The sequence below is a fragment of the Cupressus sempervirens genome, chromosome 3 (assembly GCF_028749045.1).
Source record: "Cupressus sempervirens isolate cs-2001-9-10 chromosome 3, ASM2874904v1, whole genome shotgun sequence".
NCBI classification, from domain to species: Eukaryota; Viridiplantae; Streptophyta; class Pinopsida; order Cupressales; family Cupressaceae; genus Cupressus; species Cupressus sempervirens.
Window position 1 is genome coordinate 455,553,879 of NC_143120.1, and position 23,190 is coordinate 455,577,068.

The 23,190-nt window shown below is 33.8% G+C and overlaps 1 protein-coding gene across 1 annotated transcript; it reads left to right on the forward strand.

The window, feature by feature from the left end:
• The first annotated feature begins 320 nt into the window (after positions 1-320).
• Positions 321-5,931, forward strand: TLP8 (tubby like protein 8). The gene is made up of 9 exons (XM_089820273.1): positions 321-1,217; positions 2,392-2,503; positions 3,082-3,258; positions 3,720-3,775; positions 3,929-4,028; positions 4,149-4,232; positions 5,085-5,177; positions 5,308-5,375; positions 5,455-5,931. Exons 1-9 carry the CDS (start codon positions 760-762, stop codon positions 5,528-5,530), a joined length of 1,224 nt encoding a protein of 407 aa, XP_089676399.1. The 5' UTR covers positions 321-759; the 3' UTR covers positions 5,531-5,931.
• The last annotated feature ends 17,259 nt before the right edge of the window (positions 5,932-23,190 follow it).

The following is a 23,190-nucleotide window of genomic DNA, read 5'->3' on the forward strand; positions in this document are numbered from 1 at the left end:
TTGAATTTTTTTTTTTCTTCCTCACTAAAAATAGTATAGACCAATAGAATAGATGTAAAATCTGATTTATAAAATAATAAAAAATTAGAAAAAGATATAAACATTTGAAACCTCATATAATCTTTTAAATTCTTGAATTTGATTGGTTAGTGTTAATGTCATATTTGGACTGACATAAATGCATAAGTATTCCTGCCTTGGCTAGTAAGCATGGTTAAGGCCACCTATTCCTTGGATAAATTTGAAATTTGAAACCATTATTAAGTGTAACGGTTACATTTAACAAAAGAATAATATAGCGTTTCAACGTTTAAAATTTGAACGAGGAAAGTTTGGCCGATAAAGTAGTATCGAAATTCTCCGGCGGGTGGGGGGACCTATGTAGCTATGATGTCTACTTCATTTTCAAGTATTTGCCGGCCCGGCGTGCAGATGCATCGATGAAAGATTTGGCCTTTTCAATAAGCGTGTCGATCAAGGTGAGATATGCTGTCCCGTCTATGATTTATATGAACCACTGGAATCAATTTCACCTCAAGCTTTTGGACTTTTGAGCATAAAAATCCAGTTTTTCATACGGCGGCTCCGTCGTTTAGCAGTTTGAAATTTATCCTCCTGCAAAAGGAAAATCCAAGCCTTTTATCGTTAGCGGTGGGGGATTTGCAGAAGAAGAATTCACAGAGCTTGTTGGATTGGGTATCCATTCAAGTGATTTCAAATAGAGGCAGAGCTTAGTTTGTATTTTACCCGTTGTTTAGCATGCCGAGATTGAAGAAATCCACTGCATATAAGTCGTTATATGTGAATCCTCTGACGGAGTTAAAACACGAGAGAAGCCGAAACATTTCATCTGGAAATCTCAATCTGCATCTCTGTGGTGGGACGGCCGTGTTGTGTGATAGGGAAAATGACGGCTTGTTTAATGAAAACCTCGCCAAGATTCGACCTTTGGAGGGAAAATCGCCCCTGAGAAAGGGGAGGAGGCAGGGCAGAAGTGGGTTTCATAGTCGTGATAAAATTGCTTTGCGCTCTCATTCTCGTTCTGCTCCAGTAGATACTGCTGACACTTCGCTTCAAGTTTGTTTACAAATGAATGAGCCGGATTCGATCATTGGGCGTTTCAAGCCTCCCATGACGCCCAATAACACCCAATGTTTGCATGTTTGGGATGATGCTGAAGCTGCTCCGGCTCCTTCGTGGTCTACCCTTCCAAACAGGTTACTCTACTATTTTGTTTTTCTGAACAGCTGGTTTTCATAGTAGTTTTAATGGGGGATGTGTGTAATGTCATTTTCTTTGGTTCTCGCAAGTAGGGTTTAAGGGGTATGTTAGTGCATGTATTGCATTTTGGTTTGACAATCCTTGGTTAATTTGGTAGGAAGTTCATGAGATTTCTACAATTCATAGAAGATGTTTATTTTTTCTTCTGGGATCGATTGTTTGGTAGTTTTTAGCATCATCGTTTTGGATAGTGCCTCGTGATCCATTTTCAATTCCTTTGCTCTCCTGCATCTTGAGGGATCGTGTAGAATGATCTGAAACGTTGTTGCTGAAAACTATCACACAGTCGAGTCAGAAACCAAAGAAGTTGGTTGGTTGTCGAGTTAGTGTTAATGGGAGATGTGGGTAATGCCATTTCCTTTGGTTCTAGCAAGTAGGGTGTAAGGGGTATGTTGGTGCTGGTATTGGATTTTGATTTTATCTTGTATTCTTGAGTTACTGGTTTGTGACAATCCTTGGTTAATTGGGTACCAAGTTCATCAGATTTCCACAATCCATACTAGATGTTTATTTTCTCTTGTGCAATCGTCTGATAGTTTTTAGCATCAATGTTTTGGATTATACCTCATTATCCATTCTTAGTTCCTTTGCTTTCCTGCACCTTGATGAGGGATCATGGAGTATGATCCGAAATATTGATGCTAAAAACTATCCCACAATCGATCCCAGAAGAGAGAATAAACATCTAATTGAGTACTTCTACAATTTGTTTCTTTAAGTATTACACTCTTTGGGTAAGGAGTACTTTGGTGCAAGTATTGAATATTGGTTTATTCTCGTGTTGTTGAGATAGTGTTTTGTGTTAATCCTTGGTTGATTGGGTCCAAGTAAATCTAGTTCTTGTTGCTCCATGAAAGGGTAGTATTTTGATCAGAGTATGTTGACAATGCTGTCTTCTTTCATTCACACAAGCCGGCTTCAGGATGATGTCATTCCAAGCATTGCAAATTGGGTTGATGCTATTCATTGGGTTCCACTGGCTTGATGAAGTAATGAGTAATGGGATTAGAGAAACTTTCAAGAGTGTTCATGGGCTTCTATTATGGAGCATTGATATGGGCTTCTACCTTAGGAGAATACTGAAATCATGTTCTGTGTTTGTTTTTGCAGGTCTTTGTTATGTAGGCCACTTCCTCCTGATATTGGTCGTTGTACATGCTTTATTGTGAGAGAACGCTCAGAAGAACTTGACCATGCTTCAGTCTATTCTCTATATACAAATGTATGTTTCATCTCTAATATTCTACATTTTGTCAATTCCTTTTACAATGTCCAAGCTTTTTTCACGTGAAATATCATGAGGTTGAGAAATGACAGTCTTTAAAATCTTTTTTTTTTGACAAATGGTGAAGAAGGTTGGAATGTTGTGAATTCAGCAACTTTCAGCTACTTTGCAGACTAATAACAGACTGATCCAACGGAAGCTCTTAGTTGAATTTTCAATTTTTCAAAAATAATGGTTATTCATGTTTTACCTTTCTTTTTCACATAGCTTCATCAAACGTGACCTTAATGTTGATGATCAATGTCCATCGTGTTTTGACTAAGCCCTTCAATTAGTGGAAGCTTTATGGCCTTGCAATGGCTTGTATATACCATGATATTCTCGAAGAGAATAGTCACCGCTGGCAAAGGGATGTTTTGAAGGGGCATGTGAAAATACATCTATATGCTTTTTTTCAAATTTTTATCCTTGCCGAATTCCATTCGAATTTTATGATTGACAAAATTGAATTCGGACCTTGTGACTTAGCTTTTGACAGTAAAAGCATTTTTTAAGAATATCAATACTTTTTACAGGAAGGGCATGGGAGGCAGGATAGGAAACTTGCTGTTGCTCGTCACAGGAGAAGAGGTGGACGATCAGAGTTCTTTATTGCTCAGAGTTTCTTTGGTATCTTATCAAAGTCAGATGAAGGTTATCTAGGAATGGTCACAGCCAATCTTATGGGATCACGATATCATATTTGGGATCAGGTGAATTTCTGTACTGTTATGTTCGCTATAATATGTGATTATTTATTTATGTCTACAAAATTTAATATTAATGCTATCAGATTTCCACGATTCATACTTGTTATTTCTAGATTAGATTGCATATACACAATCTGATCCAGAAGTAACAAGTGAAAAGCTGATATTTCAATGAAGTTACAAGCTCAATGCATCGTACTGATTCTCTTTGTTCTACTCTAACAAAATGTTTTCAATGCATCGTACCTATTCTCTTTGTTCTACTCTAACAAAATGTTTTAGATTCAACTCTCTAGCTTCTGCATTGAATCATTCTTCTGTATTGAATCATTGATCAAGTTTAGTTTAGGGTTCTCTTTTGCCCAACATTTGGCTATCATATTTTGATCCATTCTGAGTTCCATTGACAAGTTTTGAATCTTTGATGGCTTCATTTCTTTCTTTTCTTTGTATGATAAATGCAGGGGAATACCTTGGATTGTCATGAAAAAGGCTCTAGGCAACTTCTTGGGGTAGTAACGTAAGATTTCAAATTTGGATATTACCTTTGGTTATCGAATTTTCTTTGTTTACATCTTTCAATTCTTGATCTTCTTTCGATACATGAAATATTAGCATGTTCGATAACTATGACCTATAAATCTTAGCTGTCTTGTAAAATTCTTTATTTCAGATTTGTGCCTACCGTAACTACATTGACTGGAAGTTTCAGAAGTATGAGAGCCTCCATTCCAAAACTACAGTCCATACAAACAAAGAATAATGCAACTCAGGTAATTTTGAAGAACACTTAATTGATCCAAAATAATGAAATTGTGTCAATGTGGTTTTGAAATTCCAGGTGAAGACAACTTCATTTTTTTACTTATGGGTATGTTTTGTGCTTGATACAGCATGTCAGTGGACTTCCTACTGATTGGGAAGATAACATGTCCAAAGTACACCAACTGTGCTCAAAAGTTCCATATTTCAACAAAGTAAGTGACCCGGATAGCCCTAGAAAATTCAAGGGTACAGCATTTTTATTTTACTAGATGGACTAAAATGTATATGACAGCATCAATTGACAGAATAAGATCAATAGCCCTAATTTGTGTTGTTCTAGTTAGACATAAATTATATGACAACACCTGATAGAATAAGATTAATGTGTTGGATTAATTGCCATTGCTATCCTTCGGGATTCGTGACATGGTTTAATTGTCTCATGTGTTCTTTAAGTCTAGTGGTGGTTTTGGGCATTGACAGGTCAATCTTTTGATGCAACGATAACCCTAGCTTGTCACAAGTGGTATCAGAGTTTGGTCACAGATTCAAATCTCTTTGGGTAACGTTGAAGGTGGATTGTTGGTTTCGGAGGGGGATTGTTGGATTAATTGCCAACGTTTCCCTTTGGGATTTGTGACATGGTATATAAGTCTAGTGGTTGTATTGGGCATTGACAAGTCAATCTTTTGATGCAATGGCAACCCTAACTTGTAGCAAGGTTACATATTTGAATCTCCTCGAATAACTCTGAGTGGGGGGTTGGACTCACCGCCAACATTCCTCTTAGACATTTGTGACATGGCTTGACCATCTCCTGTGTTCTATAAGTCTAGTGGTTGTATTAGGCATTGAGAGGTCAATCTTTTGATGTAACGGCAACCTTAGCTTGAAACACGATGACCCCATGTTGAACGTTTTTTTCATTTGTTTTGCTTTCCTACCCAACTTTGGAGGCCCATAAGTTTACTCATTACTCTCTTCTCATCTTTAGCTTGAGTTACAATTTAATAACTGTATCTAAAGAAGTGAATTGATATGAAAAATGGGTTTTTAACATGCAGGACAAGAAACGTTACGAGCTAGACTTCAGGGAAAGGGGAAGATTGGGTCTTCGCATTAGAACCTCGGTTAATAATTTTCAACTGACAATGGAGGTAATTACAACAAAACTGATTATCCTCCATGCGGGTACTTCATGTTATTATGGAGTAAAGTAAACAATTAAAGGATGAGTTTTTCAAAGATCTGAGTAATGAAACAAGTAATCTGTGGTGCCTTATGCAGGAAAACGGCAAGCAATCAATTTTGCTTCTTGGAAAAGTTGGGAAATCGAAGTACTTAATGGATTTCAGGTAATTCAATTGCAAATTTAGTATTAAGATGTGGCATAGAGTGGAATGAAATTTAATCATCCGCCTCTTTGTCTGGCAGGTTTCCCTTGACTGCCTACCAAGCATTTTGCATATGCTTGGCATCCATTGATTCAAAGCTCTGCTGTTCCGTTTAATCCTCACTCCAAAGGCGGTGAAATTGAAAAGCAAATGATAACTACTCGTTAACAAATCTGAATTGACAATTTTCACTGCCGGATTGATATCATTAATCCTGGGAAATGCCTTGTGATGAAGCTTATGCAGATACCAGCTTCGCCTTTTTGTACCTTCTTTTCCTTCAGCCGAGTGTAGGATCTATTATTTCCATTGTATTGGATTTATAGAACAATTTAGGATGAAACTGGTTTGACGTTTGCCGGCGTTGTTGTAGATATAATATTGGAAGGTTGGTTTGGAGAAGATTAAGTTCTGTAATTCAAAGAAAAAATGTGTCTTGAACTCTATTGGGGTGATTTTGATGATTTTGTAAGCGACTAGCATTTTAGAGCTATTTTAATTTATTAAGATTTATTTATTAAGATTGTCACAAAGTATGTCATATGACTAATTTTCTATAATGGAAAAAAATTGTGTATTAAACTTTGTTGGGGATGATTGTGATGATTTTGTAGTATTTTTTAAGCCTATTAAAATAGTGATATTGATGATAATTTTGGGAGTGCCATATAAGAAGGATAAATGATTATGTTGATGATTTTGTAAAAAGTAAAATTTAAAGTTATTTTATTTTGTTAATATTGATGAGTATAATAGTCATTAGTTTTCTATAGTTCATAATAATTATGTTGTGTGTTTTTGGATTCTATTATGGCACTTTTGTTTACATCAAGATTTGGGATCATACTCAATGATCCCACGTTAGAGTGAAAGAATTAAAGAAAATTCTAGACCTACTTGGATATAAAAGAAGTGGGGTAAAGGAAGAGAGCATAAAATAATTTGTTCGCTCTTCCCTTTCCTTCAATTCTTTTATATAGCTCCCTTTCGTTTAGAAACATACAACATAATTGATGAGTATTTTAAGAATGTTGCAAAAGGATGAGTTGTGAAAAGGAAAAATAACAATTTATTTTTAAGATATAATTATAGTGATCAAGATACATGATATAATAAATCATGTTACAAATTATTTTAACTTCAAATTTAAAACAAATCATATACTTGTTCATTTTTTGGTCCAATGCACATTGTAAGATTCATTATTACTCATTGAATGTATTTGAATGTTTAATGCTTATTAATTATTACCATTTAGTAGTTATTTAATTGTACTTGAAGTGTTATTGCTTTAATAACTTTGTAAATAAAATGATTTAAGAAGTTTTTATGGTTTTTAAGAAAATAATTAACTTCAAAAGTGTTGAAGAAGTATAAATCACTGAAAGGAATATTTATGATTTTGTAAGAAAGAAGCAATTTCAAATGTATTTTAATTAATTTGATGATCATTGTGCTAGTTTTTTTTTATGTAGATGATGTAACAAGTCATGTTAAAATATATTGGTTGGGTTAAGTCAATGCTTATGGTGTTGGATGCAATTGTGTGGACAAAAGTAGAGGATGGATGGTGGAAAAGCAAATCTCGATGGGGCCTTAAAGGGAAATCTCAACTCTTTAGGGGCAGGATTTATTGTTTAGGATTGGAATGGCAATGCTAGAAGATGGAATCGACAATATGGCAGAAGTAGAGGCAACCTTGGTTGTAGTTAAAGTGACAAGAAGTTTAGGGGCACTAAAACTACGTCTTAAATGGGACACACCAATTATTATCAATGCAATCATTAAAGGCACATTGCAAGCTTCACATGTGCAAAACTATGTAGATCTTATTGATGGTGAATTAACCCTTAAGAGTGATTTTAGAATTTCTCATGTGAGAAGAGATGGTGAATTAACGCTTAAGGAAGCTATACTATCTTTTGCAACTAAAGAGGAAGTGCAAATTGAAGACTATTGAAATTTGAAATTATGAGGTAGTGAAGTTAGCGTTAAAAATAAAGAAAGGAAATAAGAAAGGTGGTAGGTAGGTTGGTGGTACTGTATGGGCACATGGAATTAAATTCAACATGAAAGATGAAACAAAAGTGGGTGTAATGAGAGGGCATGACATTTATTATGGGGGATGTCCTAAAATTTTGATAAATGTCGATAAAATTCTTCATCATTCTCATTGCAAGAAAAGCAATTTGGGCATGTGGTTTGAGGATGGAGTCTTTCTTTACCTTCTAGAGAGATGTTCAATCAAATAAAAAAATGGCACATGACAAACATGTATCTGTATTCCATAATAATGGCATGAGGTTTGCAATTGGGTGCAAACCATAGTGCTCGCATAATTTCTTGGAGATTTGGATGTCATTCTAGGGAGAGTGGTACTTGGGCTAGGAATAAACTTTGTGGATGACTTGGTGCATGTTGAGATAGTGGAGGACACCAAAATTTTCCCATTTGTTTAGAGGTTTGAGGGGAAGAAACACAAACAACGATGTAAAGAAGCTTAGAGGGGATGTGCAACTTTGAAGCTGGTCCTAATGATAAGACAATCAGATGAAGGAATTGAAGAGATGAAAAAAACTGATGGGCTAGTTGAGGTGGAGATTCCTTGAAGGAGACGTTTTCCAAGAAAATGACATAGGGAAGGTGAAGCTTGAGGCATGGCAAAGCACGAAAGCTAATAAAGTGAATGTACACCAAGCATAAATGGAGCCAACATGCTAGTAACTGGGTGCTCTTAACACCATTTTTGGAAATCATTTTTTCTTTAAATCTCTTACTATAATCATGCCATTTATCTATAACGAGGGTGGTTTGGAGTGTTTTGGGGCATAAATCCTACAATTTTGTTGTGAAGAACAAGTTGCAATCTTTGTTTTTGTTGGTAAATTGAGCGTGTAGAGTTAGGGTTTCATTAACAAATCTATCTACAAATGTTTGTAGTAGAAAGGGGTAGTTTGGTAGATGTGTATGAGTATTTGTGGGGTGTCAGAACATGAATTCTTTTTTGAAACTTACTTTATCTTATTGATGAAACTAAATATGTTACCAAGAAAAAAAAATATTGATAGAAGTTAAAAGAGATCATAGACTCATCAATTTTTCTATCTACACATATTGCAAGATGTATTATTACTAATTGAATTCGTTTACTTATTTATGATCAAAATTTATTTTTATATAATTTCAAAACATCTATATAGTCAAAACAATATATATACACATAAAAATCATAAATACTTAAAAATAATAGAAAATTATATTACAAAATAATTTTTTTAATAGTTGTATAAATATAAGGAAATAATATTGCTATAAAGATTCATTTGTGTAGTTTTTTGAGTCAAAACCAAACATAGGTCAATGGGTTTAACTAAAAAAACTACATGGTTGAATCCTTATAGTAATATCACAATTTGAGTTGTCAAAAATATCTCCTACTTATCATAAGGAAATGATTCATAAGGAAATTGATCTCTTCACAACCCTTGTGTTGTGTTCTATAAGGGGTCATAGTTTCAACGTAGATTTCTAATGATGTGTATGGGTTGTAGTTGTATAAAGGACAATACGCTAGTTTTGTTGCTATTTTAATTGAAAAATCAATGCCATACAAATTTATCACAACTATTTACATGTAAAAGAAACACATATTATTATTAATGCTCTCATTTTGTACTAATGCAATTTTTACCATTTATCTTAGTTTTATAATTGTTCTATACTTCCAAAGGGCGATCTTCCCTAGGGATGGGTACCCTTCCCAAGAATAGACCTGAAAGTTAGCACAAGAGCCACTATTAATGCTCCAAGTTATGGGCTTGACAATAAAATGTTGACAATCTCTAATTAAATTCTATATAGCTAAAATGCTAGAAGGATTTTCTATTTTCATTATTCGTAGAAAATCACATGAATCAAGATATTTTCTCTGCATTGGTTTACACCAAGGAGTGTAAGGAATGGTGCACACATTCCAAATAAGCCTCGCTTACAAGAGATTGGAAAAAGCCATATACTGATCCATAAATTGAAATAGAAAAGACCAGTGATAAAATGGAAAAGAAAATCTATTTGACCCACTTATGCAAAAACCAAATGTGATATTGATGGAAGGTTTGGAAGACTAGTCTACAAGTCCATGTTAGCCTCCATTGTCTAGTTTATCATTAGGTTTTCGTACTATATTTATGGTAATCATTTCATGCCATATTTATGCAAGAGTTAATAAGCCATTTTTAATGATTGCAACTAGCCTGGGCTCAATGGTTTTTGGTGGTGGTAGAGTTTTGGTATTAGGTGATCAATGCTCTACAAAGAAAACAACCACACCAATTTGTTTCAAAGGTCTTCCACAAGGTAGGGTTTTTATCATTCCTGATGTTGTTTTATTATTGTCAGATATTGACAAAGCCCATGGATGGCTTGAACATTTTATTTTGATTAGCTACTTTATTGGTCATGTCCCTTCCGAAAGTGTTACAAAATTGGGTCATAAGGTCATGGCTCCCACATGGATTCTACCTAGATGTTCAAAATTTGACCAATTTTTTTTTCCTATTTCATTTTGGGAACCCCTCTCACGTGGATGACATTGTCGACTATGAACCTTGGTTGTGTTAGGATTAGAGATACAAAATAAAAATTACACACAACTATAACCAATATCAAAAAAGAACAAAGCACATAGAAGAGAACACGAGACAAAGATTTGACATGGTTCACCCAATCCATGGGATACACCAAACAATGAGTCTAATATTCTTATTATCTAGTGATTACAACTTAATTGCTATCTATAATCCTTTGTAACTCAATTCCATCGCAAGAAGCTAGTAAATCATCATACATGATAAAATCCCCAAACCTAAGCCATTTTATACAAGCTTTTTTGCTACTTACAAAATTAGGGCTAGATTATTTCATCTTAACAAGTTAACCCTAAAAAAAACTTGATCGGTCAACCTTGGGAAATGGTTGACTAGTCAACTCAATAATTCTTGATGAGTTAACCAAAATAAAATTTCTTCAAGACAATGACCCAAACATCAAAGAATTATGAAAAGTGTTCAATATTTTCTTGATCAATCACCACATATCAACAATATCAAACTTGGGGAATGGTTAGGCTCCAAAGTAAACCACCTCCCACTTGGAGACTGACCTTGTAGCCACACCACTACCCTAGAAGTTCCCACTGGAATGATGCACCCTAGACTCAATTGTTCTTTTATTAAACTCACTCTAGAAGACCAATTGAAGCTGAAAAGGAGTTCAACTTCTCCCTTGTTACTGTCTTGGTAAATATATCAGTTAGATTATCATCTATATATATCTTTTCTAGCTTTAATCGCCCATCATCTAAAATTGATCGAATGAAGTGGTACCGCAATTGTATTTGTTTTGTCTTTGAGTGTAAAGTAGAATCCTTGGCAAGATGAATGACACTGGCTATTTGTATATAGATAATAGTTCCTTTGTAGGTGTCCCAATTCTTTCATGAATGATTGAACCCATGTCATCTCCTTAACTTCCTCTATAGCATCAACATACTATGCCTTTGAAGTGGATAAAACATTCACCTTTTGTAATTGAGAAACCCAACTCACTATTATCCCACCAATACTAAATACATATCATGTAGTACTCCCTCTAGTATCTAGGTTGCTCACCGAATCTAAGTCAACATAGCCTTGTAAATCAATAACAGAGCCCCCAAAATGTAAATATTTATTGGATGTACCTCTCAAATATCTGAGAACCCATTTGACTACATTTTAATGCTCAATTCCATGACGACTCATATCCCTACTAAAGACTCCCACTACATGTGCAAAATCCGGCCTAATTCATACCATAGCATAGACTAAGCTTCCTACAACTGAAGAATAAGGTACCTTGGACATTTTTCCCTCCTCTTCTTGTGTCTTTGGACACATTTCCTTAGCCAATACCAAATGACTAGGCAAAGGTGTGTTGACAACTTTGACATTCTCCATATAGACATGTGTCAACACCTAAATATAACTAGCATGAGATAATGCCAATTTTCTATTTTTCCCATCTCTACAAATTTTCATACCAAGGATTTGTTTTTTTTTTGTCTGCCAAATCCTTCATAGAAAATGAATGTGCTTATTGTTGTTTCAACCCCTTGATGTGATCCATGTTAAACCTATTTGCAAGCATATCATCAACATATAAACCTAAAGTAATGTAGTTTCATCATCTAGTCTCTTAAAATAAATGCAATGGTTGAATGATACTGATTGTATCCACTAAATTTAATATACCATTGTCAAGATGCTTGCTTCAAGCCATATAAAATTTTCTTCAATCTATACTCAAGTGTTGAAGTTGATGAAAGATCAACCCCATACCTCCAAAGAATCACTTGCATGCAAACACCTATAACAGAAAGAGAGAAGAAAAAACTATGGAGGCTAGAATTCCTAGATCCACAGATGAGACATTCTTGATAAGCAAAAAGATAAATTTCTATTAATCAAAAGTGAATGAATCATATTACAAAGAGAGATCATCCTCATAAGGAGATCAAAACCCTAAAAGGTAAAACCTAGGTTGCATGATAATAATTAATAAAATAATTAATTATTATATGCCTAAAATTTAGTTGAATTAAAATAGAGTTAATTAGAAAATATCTACTTACTCTAACACTCCCCTTTTAGCTAAATTCTAAGAGTAGCTAAAAACCTTAAAACTACTATTGAAGGTATAATTGGGTCCTGACAACAAAGCTTGATGAGATACCCAAGCACAACCAAATCTTTGAAAAGATGAGAAATAGAGAAAACCACATGGGAAAAAATCTACTCCAAAGAAAGAGATGGAAAAAATACTATAAGAACTAGTGAAGGACTGAAGAAACCTCCAAACTAGGGAATGTCCTAGAAGATAGGAATAAAAAAATGATCATGTAGAATGCCATTGAAGTATGTAGAAGCTACCAAGGTTTTTCACAAAGTAACTACTAATCTGAAGAACCTCCATTGAAATAGAACTTGAGCAGGTATAGAAGACTATAATTTGTGTGAGTGCTCTTGGAAGACACTACTCGAATCAAGAGATACACAAGGCAAACAACTAAACTAGAAGATACAGATGGCAAGAAACACCAAAGTCTAAAGAGTTGATCAATCAAACATGGAAGACTATGACCAAATTAGGAATAGAAAAAAGTGTGTTTATATGGTAAATGATCCATCTCACCAAAATGCATAGGTACCCAACCACTACATCTACCTAGTACATAGGAACAAATACTAAATAGATAGCTCACTACATTGAACCAAGGAAACATGAGGAAAAAAAAGAAGCCCCCCTTAATGCATACAAGGGTGAGTGACAGGCAATTGAAAAAGTGGGTCAAAATAATTGCATGTCAAGGATCCACGATCAAGATGCACAAAAGAATACATATGTGTACTAAGGTGATCAATATTAGACAAGTCATGAGGCTAATGTCATGGATGGAATACCCACTGACAAAGGAAGATGGAAAAGAAAGGAAAAAATTGAACCCCCATGGCACTTTAAAAGGAGTAGTGCATGCACAATAAGGCACAAAATATGGTGAATCCCAAGAATACAATAATCTGTATGAGTTTCCTTAGATGACATTGTTCAAATCATAAGGCAAAACAAGGCAAAAATAACTGAAATGAGAATATAGATGGCATATGGTACTTTATCTCAGTGTGTTTGCAAAAAATCATACAATAGATGTCTTCAAAGATGAGAAGAGACATAAGTCTAATACAATAGATAGTACAACCCATGACGAATCATCTAAAGAAGCGAAATAAATCCTCGGACCTAAAATAACCAAGATATTCACCACAATGTAAAAATGCAAAAAACTAAATAGAATGTGTCTAGAGCAGAATCTAGAAAAACAACAAGCATCAGTGGAAAGAGTTCTAAAAGCCATTTCCAATGATATTAAGAATTTGTAAATTAGGGATCGAAAGCTCAAGATATGTCTCCTAGAGTGCACTATAAAACTCTTAACTTTGACAGAAAAATCCATAACATAATCATCAAAACTAAAAATTACCTATATTACTGTGACAAGATCAGAACAAGCTTTCTGACAATATCTCATTTGTGGAAAATAGAGTCTGTATGCCTGAAATATGAGGGAAAAAATGAAACAAAGCTATAAGGGGTGACAAGAGTGTTGACGTAGTGCTGACATTAGCAACTGACGAGCCCAAATTTGATGATCAAATAGCTATCGAGGCAAAAAAGAATCCTGAAAAATTTCCTCTCATTAGCCAAACCACAATGCCTTCAATCACGTGCATTGAAAATGGGCATGGAGGCCGAAAAGTGGGCCTAGTTAGTGACACCAAAATCAAATGTGGTGCAATTAATGGGGTAGGGTTTGTGTATGAACATAGCTCACCATTTAGGGATTGCTGATGTGGGTACTGATCAAGGCACAAATTATGAGATCTCAGCTAACACATTTAAGCAAATGCCCTTGCATATGGTGGGGTGTTGTCTACCAAAGCCCAAGGTGGCATGAAGGAGGCAAAAAAACTCATACTAATGCATGTAAAAATGAGCTAAAACCACTACATGTGAAAAATAATTGCCAAAAAAGGAGAGAGCACACTTACTAGGGGCGCAGATGGATGGTCCACCAAACTTGGCAGTATTCAGCAAAACATTCCAAAAAAGAAAGAGAATGGGCACAAGGCCCCTCAAAATTCCCCAAAAGAATATCAGGGTCCAATGGGGGTGTGGGTTCATAGAACACATGATCAAGGAGGGCACATCGCAGGTTCCAAAATGCCTGCTAAAGGGTGAAGGGACCAAAACATGCAGTGCTCAGACTAATGGAAATTCAACACGAGTAAAAAATAAACTCTAAAAAAGAGAAAAAGTCATGCATGGGGGCTAAGAGAACTTCACTCATCTCCAAAGAAGTCACCCACAAACTAACACAATCTCCAATTTAAGCAAAAGGCCAAAATAAATTGTGCAAAAATAATTTTTTCTCTCCTGTGTATTGATAGAAGAAGGAGGCTGCTGACATGGGTACACTGTAGCATTCACCTCAAGAGCAGAGTCTAGATCTCATCAACATGGGAGACTAACTTGTCTCTAACATACCCCCTTTGAAACACCAAAGAACTCTACTCAAGCGCCAAAAATAGTCATTGAACATGGGGTCTCCAAAATTCAATTGTCAGCTTGGTGAAAAAATGTCAACAATGATAGGCTTGCATATATGAGCCACATACATTCAAACCTTGTGAGCCGTGTGTGGGGTACCGGCTTGAGGTCATACCCTGCTTGGTCTGCGGATTAAGAGCAGAGAGGGGTCGTTGACAAAGGTCTTCAAAGGGCTACATTTTTAAAAATGTGTGGGGTACGTAGCGCTAAAAGCACTTCCAAGTACAGAGGGTCGCGCACTAAAATTATGGGCAGGTGCAAAAAACAAAGTCGCCCTCCATTTGAAATTCATTGACCAAACACTTGCGCTCCAAAAATTAATGTCTTCAACCTTGCCTTATCAATAAAAAAACATATAGAAGTTTCTTTTGTTAGAAATAAAACAAGAAAATCACCTTCTAATTTTTTAAAATAAAAATAATCATCATCTCGATTTGTGAGCCCAGGTGAATGCGACTTGGTTGCAAAATAGTTTTGCCACAGAAAAAAACTTTGTCCAAAATTGTTAAATTTTATATGAAAATGGGGGGTTTTGGGCACTCTAATCTCAACGGTGATGTCCTTTTGGGCTCAAAGTGCTCTGAAAAATAGGTCCCCCAAATCCAATAGAAAAGATACATCTAAAAACCAAGTCAAACCTCTCATGACAAGAATAGGAGCCTGAAGATTTGGTGCTCCGATACCATGTTGAAGTTGACAAAAGATCAACCCCATTGCTCCCAAGAATCACCTGCATGCAAACATTTGTCAGAAAAAGAGAGAATAAATAGCTATGGAAGTTAGAATTCCCAGATCCAAAAATGATACATTCTTGATGAGCAAAAAAAGAAATTTCTATTAATCAAAAGTGAATGAGTCAGATTACAAAGAGAGATCATCATTATAAGGAGATCAAAATCCTAAAAAGTAAAACCTAGTTTGTATGATAATAATTAATAAAAGAATTAATTATTATTTGCCTAAAATTTAGCTTAAGTAAAATAGAGTTAATTAGAAAATATCTAATTACTCTAACACTAAGTTCTCCTTACCTTTGATCTCAAGTCCCTGTGGTTATTCCATTTGTATTTCTTCATCCAAATCGCAGTGAAGAAAATTTATTTTAACACCAAGCTTCTCCAAATGCAAATCTTTAATAGCCAAAATACTTAAAACAGTGCAAATATATATAAGTCATTCTAGCAATTGGAGAAAATATCTCATCAAAATCAAAGCCCTTTTCTATGCAAATCATTTTATAGCTAACTTGGCTATCTTTTCTGACCTCCATCCTTTTCTTTGATCTTGTAAACCCATTTAATCTACAAAGCCCTTTTACTTGTAGGAAACTTACATAAAACCCCAGTTTTGGCAAGGAGTCAATTTCTTCTTTCATTCCATGCTCCTATCGAATCTGGGTATCTAGTTGCATAACTCATCAAAACATTCTAGTTCACCTGCATTTGTTAATATAATAGATTATAAAGAGGGAGAAAATATTTTTGGAGGTCTACATAGCCTTTTTGACCGTCTAACATTTACTTAGGTGTGGTATTTATTTTTGATGTTGTAGAGAATGAGGGACTATTGGAAAATTATCTTTTGAAGTATCGTCCAATACTAAATAATCATTTTCTTTCTTCTCATGTTGCTACAATATATCTTTGTGCAACACTTTCCCATTGAATATGACATCCCTTCTTTTTACAATTTTATGATTTTCAAAATCCCAAATTCTATAAGGAAATTCATCAATTCCATATCCAACAAATACACATTTCTTAAATTTAGCTTCCAACTTGGTCCTATTTTCATAATCAAGATATAAAAATGCTTCACAACTAAAGGTTTTGAGAAATGAATAACTCATCTTCTTACTCATCCATGCTTCCTCTAGAATACCACAAACCAAAGGAGTAGAGGGATCTCTATTGGTTAGATATACAACAATATTTACAGCCTCTTCCACACATTTAAGGGTAGTCGAACATGCAACCTCATACTCCTTGCACACTTTGGATTATTATCCTATTCATGCATTCAACCACTCTATTTTCTTGTGAAGTCCTTGGAACAATTTTTAGTTTACTAATACCTTTAGAGGAACAATATCTTCAAATTCTTTGCTGCAATTTTCACACCATTATCAAATATAATATATTTTAGCCTTTTACTAGTCTCATTCTCAACCAAACATTTCCATTTCTTAAAATTTGAAATACATTATATTTTTCTCAAGAAATAAATACACACTTTCCTAATTGCATCATCAATGAATGTAACATAATACAAAGATCCACCGATCGAAGATACCTGAGCTAGTCCCCATACATTTGTATGCACAATTTTTGACTTTTTATTGTGATCAAGCCCTTTATTGGCTTGTTTAATAATTTTTTTTTGGTTTTTATGTCCAAGTTGGTCGAAATTTTGACCAAATCGGATTCATAGTATAAGAAAAATTGTTCATATATTCTTCAAAAATATGTCTTTTCGACGCTTTTGACCGCTAATGTATTTTACAATTTATATTGTACTAAGAAATAAGCCATGACAATTCAAGATATGATTTGCTAAATATATTGATTCATTATTAGTAATCCACATTATATTAAGAGTCTAATTATATATTTAGAATTATAATTAATTATCCATGTTAAATTATATTTTATATTTGATATATTTATATAATATATTTTAGTTTTAATAATCATTTATTTTGATTTTATTTATCATCACCTTTATATATATAAGCATTATATATTAATTTTACTTTTATATTTGTTATTAAATCTTATTTTGTTGCTGATATCATAAGTTTATTCAAAGAAAAATATCGAAGAAATAGAATAAATAAAAGGGAAAATCTAAGAGATTTAATATAAGAAAAATATGGATAAATCATAAAGCATCATATCCAACTACTCAAAATAAAAATCCTACAATAGTTAAACCCAGGAAGGGCAAGAAATATTCAGGATCTATAACACCAATAGGTAGCAAGGACCAATCGCTTAATAAAGGTACAATAATTATTAGTAATTATTTTAATGAAGCCCGCTAGTTGAATTTAAAGCATTAGGCATCTTTGCTGTAATGGTCGGAAGGAAAAGAGTGTAAACTTTAGAGAATGGCTATAAGAAGCACTTGATAGACAATTAAGTATGTCTTCCATTGATGACCGTTTAGTTTATCTTCATTGTAAAAGCAAGATAATTAAGCAAGAATTACTCAAATATCCTCTATGTTTTTTCAAAGGTCATAGCATTTCTTTTATAGATTGGGAACCAAATTTTGCTATAGAAAGAGTTAAGAAATTGCTTCTACCTATTTGTATAACTATTAAGAATATTCTTGTTGAGTTATTGCATGAACACATAATTAACTGTATAGGTAACTCGTGAGGAGAAGCCCTATTTTTGATCCTTTCTATCAGGATCTAGATGAAGTCAAAATCTTAGCTAATATTAGGGTTGATTCAAAGGAAATGAAACCCATTAAAATTATAACAAACAAATCTATATATACTCTTCCAATCACTCAATATTATGGACACATCCAAACCATAGCTCTACATGATTCAGACTCTAGAAATAACTACTTATATTTTGTTCATAGGAAAACTAATATACTCAAGAAGTACTCTGTAACCTCCAATATATCTACTACCCAGAGATCATTAGATAGAAATCTTAGCCCTTTTTCTCGAAAATGTAGCATCAGAGCAAGACATGTGTAAGACAAATAAATACCTAAGAAAATCTAGATTAGCCAACAAAATAACATTTCTATCAAAAGAAGAGGATGAAAGAAAATTAATAGAGGAAGATTTTAACCATAAGCTAGAGATGAAGCAAACATCTAATGTAGAAAAATAGAAGAGGAAACAAAGTCAAGTCTTTGAAGAAAACTAAGATAGTAATACTTTTATACATAATGATCCTTGGATCTATAGAAATGTCATAGAGGGAGGATAAATCATACAAGAGGACAAGTCTCAACAGTCAACAGAAAAGGATGCAACAAAAAGTATAGAAATAAAAGAACATAAACGCACGTAGATAAAGAAAGCAAAGACAAAGATTAGATTTAGACAAAGATTCAACTTTGATACTTCATTGGATAATAATCATTTTCGACTAGGCTTCTCTGAATATCAACGTGTAACTGGTCATCGTCTTCTAATGATTCTATGTGGGTATCATACCAATCACTAGTCCTTGTTACATTCAAGATACACATTCTCTCTGTCGTTTGTGTACTCAGGATATATACAATGTTCAATGTTATTTTTGGGTGGCAAATACAAAACAGTAATTGATTAGTTTTCGCTTGTAGAGAAACCTAGACAATTTCCTTTTGTGCATTGTATTCTTTTGCACTTAGACTGATATAGTCAGTAGTTTCCTCTTCCATAGATGCTCCCTTCACTCTTGCATTCTCTTTACTACTCATATTCATCAACGTAGCTGAAGATTGGATATAACCCATCCCTTTGGAAGGCACAAAATAGTGTTCTCTGTCTTTGTTATTGATCGTTAGAAGAATGTTGCATCTTATGTTACGAAATTTGTTGTGGAGATCATGATCTTTGCTGTAACTATTGTTGTAAATTCTGAGCATGTTGTGGAAGGATATGATGTTTCTGTAGGTATTGCGTAGTAAACATCTGATTGCACCCCCAGTACAGAAGAATCAGATCTTTGTTGCATCTAAGGATTCACACCCATTCCTAGGAAGTTAAATGCCCGGAGAGTGCACTCTCCATTATCTCCTCGCATCCACATAAAAGATGCATTCACATGTAAGATGAGAAACAATCTAAAAAAGATCATTTCAAGATTCTCATTTTCTTTTCATGTTGCACAAACAATGATCTCTTATTGTGATTGTCTGCTCTCAAAATATTTGTTGTACTATGGTTAGAACTGTTCTATACTTGATACTCATTGTCTTTCTTTTTCGAATCATGTTCTCGTTATATTAGCCATTGTTCATTATCATTAAGCACTTCCTCTTACTTGCTTTTGGTATTAGTCTCTTTAAAGATGGCATTTTATACTAAACCATTACTTAGGTAGGCAACCTGGACTTTCATAGTTGACACTCACTCGTTTGTCTTCTTTGTGCCTTTATCAAGATGTAACTTTGTAATCAATTAATGGAATTTTCCTTAAAATTCTTAGTCAGTGGAAATGACATTCTTAATGAATCGATCTTTATAGAAAGCTATAAACATATAACCTTGACATAAATGATGATTTTGTATAAGTCTCTAATATTATTCCTTAAATGGAGGCCCTAATATTTGCAAAAAAAAAAGGTTCCATTAGGTACTTCAAAGAGAGTTAAATAGGGCATAAGATTTGAAGTAACAATATGTTTAAAACAAGGGGAACTTAAAAGCATTAGGGCTATAAATTTCTCAGAGAATCACAATGAGAGATACTCATGGAAATAAAAGAATATTACAAATGTAATCTTAATATGGTCAAATGAATTACTTTAGTCTTGTGTGGAAAACATATGAAATGATTTTTAATCTCAAATTTTTATTGGATAATATAAGAAATGAATAATATTGCATTAGCTGCATACATAGAAAATGCTTGATTAAATTCACATGTGCATCTGAGTTTTGTTTATAATTCTTGCAAGTAAAATTAGCTCTTGAGTGACCAAAAGAGCTAACAACAAGTTATATTTGATTCTGGCTAAAGAGAAGGCATGATAGGCATCCTCACATGTTCTCATTAAATTCTTTAACACTCCATTAAGATACAATTATGCCCCTAGACTTGAGCCTACAATGGTCTTTCCAACTACAAACTACTATGTACACTTCAAGTTCATAGAAACTTTGGATACTTAACAAATATGTTTGGAAAAAATTTAGAAACTTTCTTCATTGTCCCAAATTAAACCAAAATGAAGAATATTATTGAGCTAACAAGACTAAAAACCTCCAAATTTGTTCAGTAAGTTTTGGTTTAAGAAAACTAAACTCAAATAATTTGAAAGGGTCATAAATGCATTAGAGGCCAACAAAATCTAGTGATCTATGTTCTTAAAAAATCTATTTTGTAGTCTGAATTCATAAACAATGATGAAATTACATAAACAAACTCAAGCATCACCAATTTTTGAAGAACTGATTTAGACAATTATGTATAAATACTAGTGCTCGTTCAAAGTACTGCCACATATTAGCAATAAAATTATGTTACATGGATTGTAATAAGAATGACTTGGTAATTCAAAATTGAAAGAGACTCTACAAAATTGAATGCTTTGATTTTCCAAAGTGGATTCCAAACACGAGCTTTCAAGATAAAAAATCAGAATTACAAGAAGAAATACTTCATTGTTGCCATTGGGTGAATTCCATAGGAGGCAAGATCTATTGTAGTGGCATCATGGCCTACCTTTCTTTGGAGAGGGAGAAGTTTGTACCAACACCAAGCTCCATGACAACGGCCATGAACCAACACAAAGTGTGTGTTTTCCCCTGCCACTGCCTTTGCCTCCATCACTGATTTTCTTTAATGAATTGACTCTTTAACAAGATTTGATTATAAGCAAGGGGAGAACAAATATAATAGATATATGACATCACGCCATGTCATGTCAATAGAAGAAAAATATGAAACACATCCATTTGACAAGTAAGTCAAAGAAAGTAGAAAGTAAAGGTTATTTGCATCACAACTTGATTAAAAACAATGAACACTAACATGTGTCATCATTTTTGAAAAGAGAGACCATTAAAGGGAAAGGGAAAAAATACAATGGATATATTACAACATTTCATATGAATTGAAGAAAAATTCTTGAATGATGAGATATACAATCCTTACTTTTCCCCAAACAACAATAATCAGTTTCACTCTAGAAATACAATTAACTACAAACAACACTCTAACCTAGGTGATCAAATTAGGCTAGGGCTTGCTAGAACTGCCTCCATTGGGTGAATAAAATTGATCTATTGGTTTGGTGACCTCCTATAGACCAAGAATGAATAGTTCTATCCAAAAAATCTTCCCTCGTTGATTACTTGCTCAAACAGTCCATTATAAGGCTAAATACATATTCATATTTAGCCCAGGGCATCAAGTTTGAAGTGCTTAATGGGATTTTACTGTCATGAGCCTTTGAAGTGTTAAAATTCATCCTACCTACTTTCATTTCACTAAAGGACATACATTTACAACAGTGAAATTGCAAGTTATGACCATTTCTTCACTTCAAACCCTTGAAATGAGGGTTTCAGACCCGCATTCAAATTTTTTTCTATAACTACCTCTAAACTCAATAGAATTCAACCAAATCAATTGAAAATGAAAGTTAACATATGCATCTTGTAACACCCTACTTGGGAACCCAAAAGATATAAACCTAATATGTTACATAGTTTACTGAACTATTTTTTTAAAAGTTTAAATAACATCAAAGTAATAATAATGTAGAAGAAATATATACATACACATCAAGAACACGTAATCAATTACAAATACAATTTCAATTCCTTAAGGGTTCTTTCACATTAAGTCACATTTAATCAATTTTTATTAATAAGTTTAAGTCTCACTTACAATGTCCATAATTATAAAATGAATAAACACATACACAGTCATATAAACAAATGTATAAGTACAATGAATAATATGAAAGCACATCTAATGAATAACATCCACTGCACATGTCAAAGGGTATGTGAAAATAGATACAAGTACATCAATACACAATACAATATCCCATAGGATCTCAAAACACATGATACATAGATACATCAAATGAATAGAAGTCTTCAAGATAAGAGGAAGAATGATAATGGTACCACTATATCAAGGAGCATCCCACATTTGTTAATTTGAGAGGGACCCAAATTGTAAGAATACACTACCTCCCAACCATGTGGTCACCTAATTAGGCTCCCACTCCCACTATGTAGGAGAGATAATGTATGATCCACATACAGATAATGAAATCATAAAATAATCCTAGGCAAGGAATCATGATAGCCAAAACTACCTCAAGGGTAACACAAACTACTCAGAAAGAAGATATAGTCAAAATTGAAAGGAAACTCATTCCAATACTAACATCTCAAACCAAGTCAGCATACAAATACCAAGACTAAAAGTATACAACCACCTCGAAATCAATGTCAAGTATCAGAAGCACAATGACCAACATATAACAATTGTCATCAATAAAAGTAAACTACACTTCACTAACTTCAACAATAAAAACACCACCAATGAATAACTGGTCATTCATTAATAAAAGCCAACTGTCAACAATAAATGACATCCAATCAATGAGTAACAACCCACGATAAATACACTATCAAAAGTAAAACCCAACAAGTACACCACTAGAGGCAAATATAAAATAACCATGAAGGAGACTTAGGCTACATACTATGGAGTGTCATCACATAAGCCAACTCTAAGTTTACCCTAGTAGTCTCTCATGACCCCAACCCCTTAGTGATTCTATGCAGAATAAGAATACATTCTTGTGATGATGAGGAAACTAGTCATACCTCTCAAGGTATCATCTCCATCTCATTCTTAGTCTATACAAG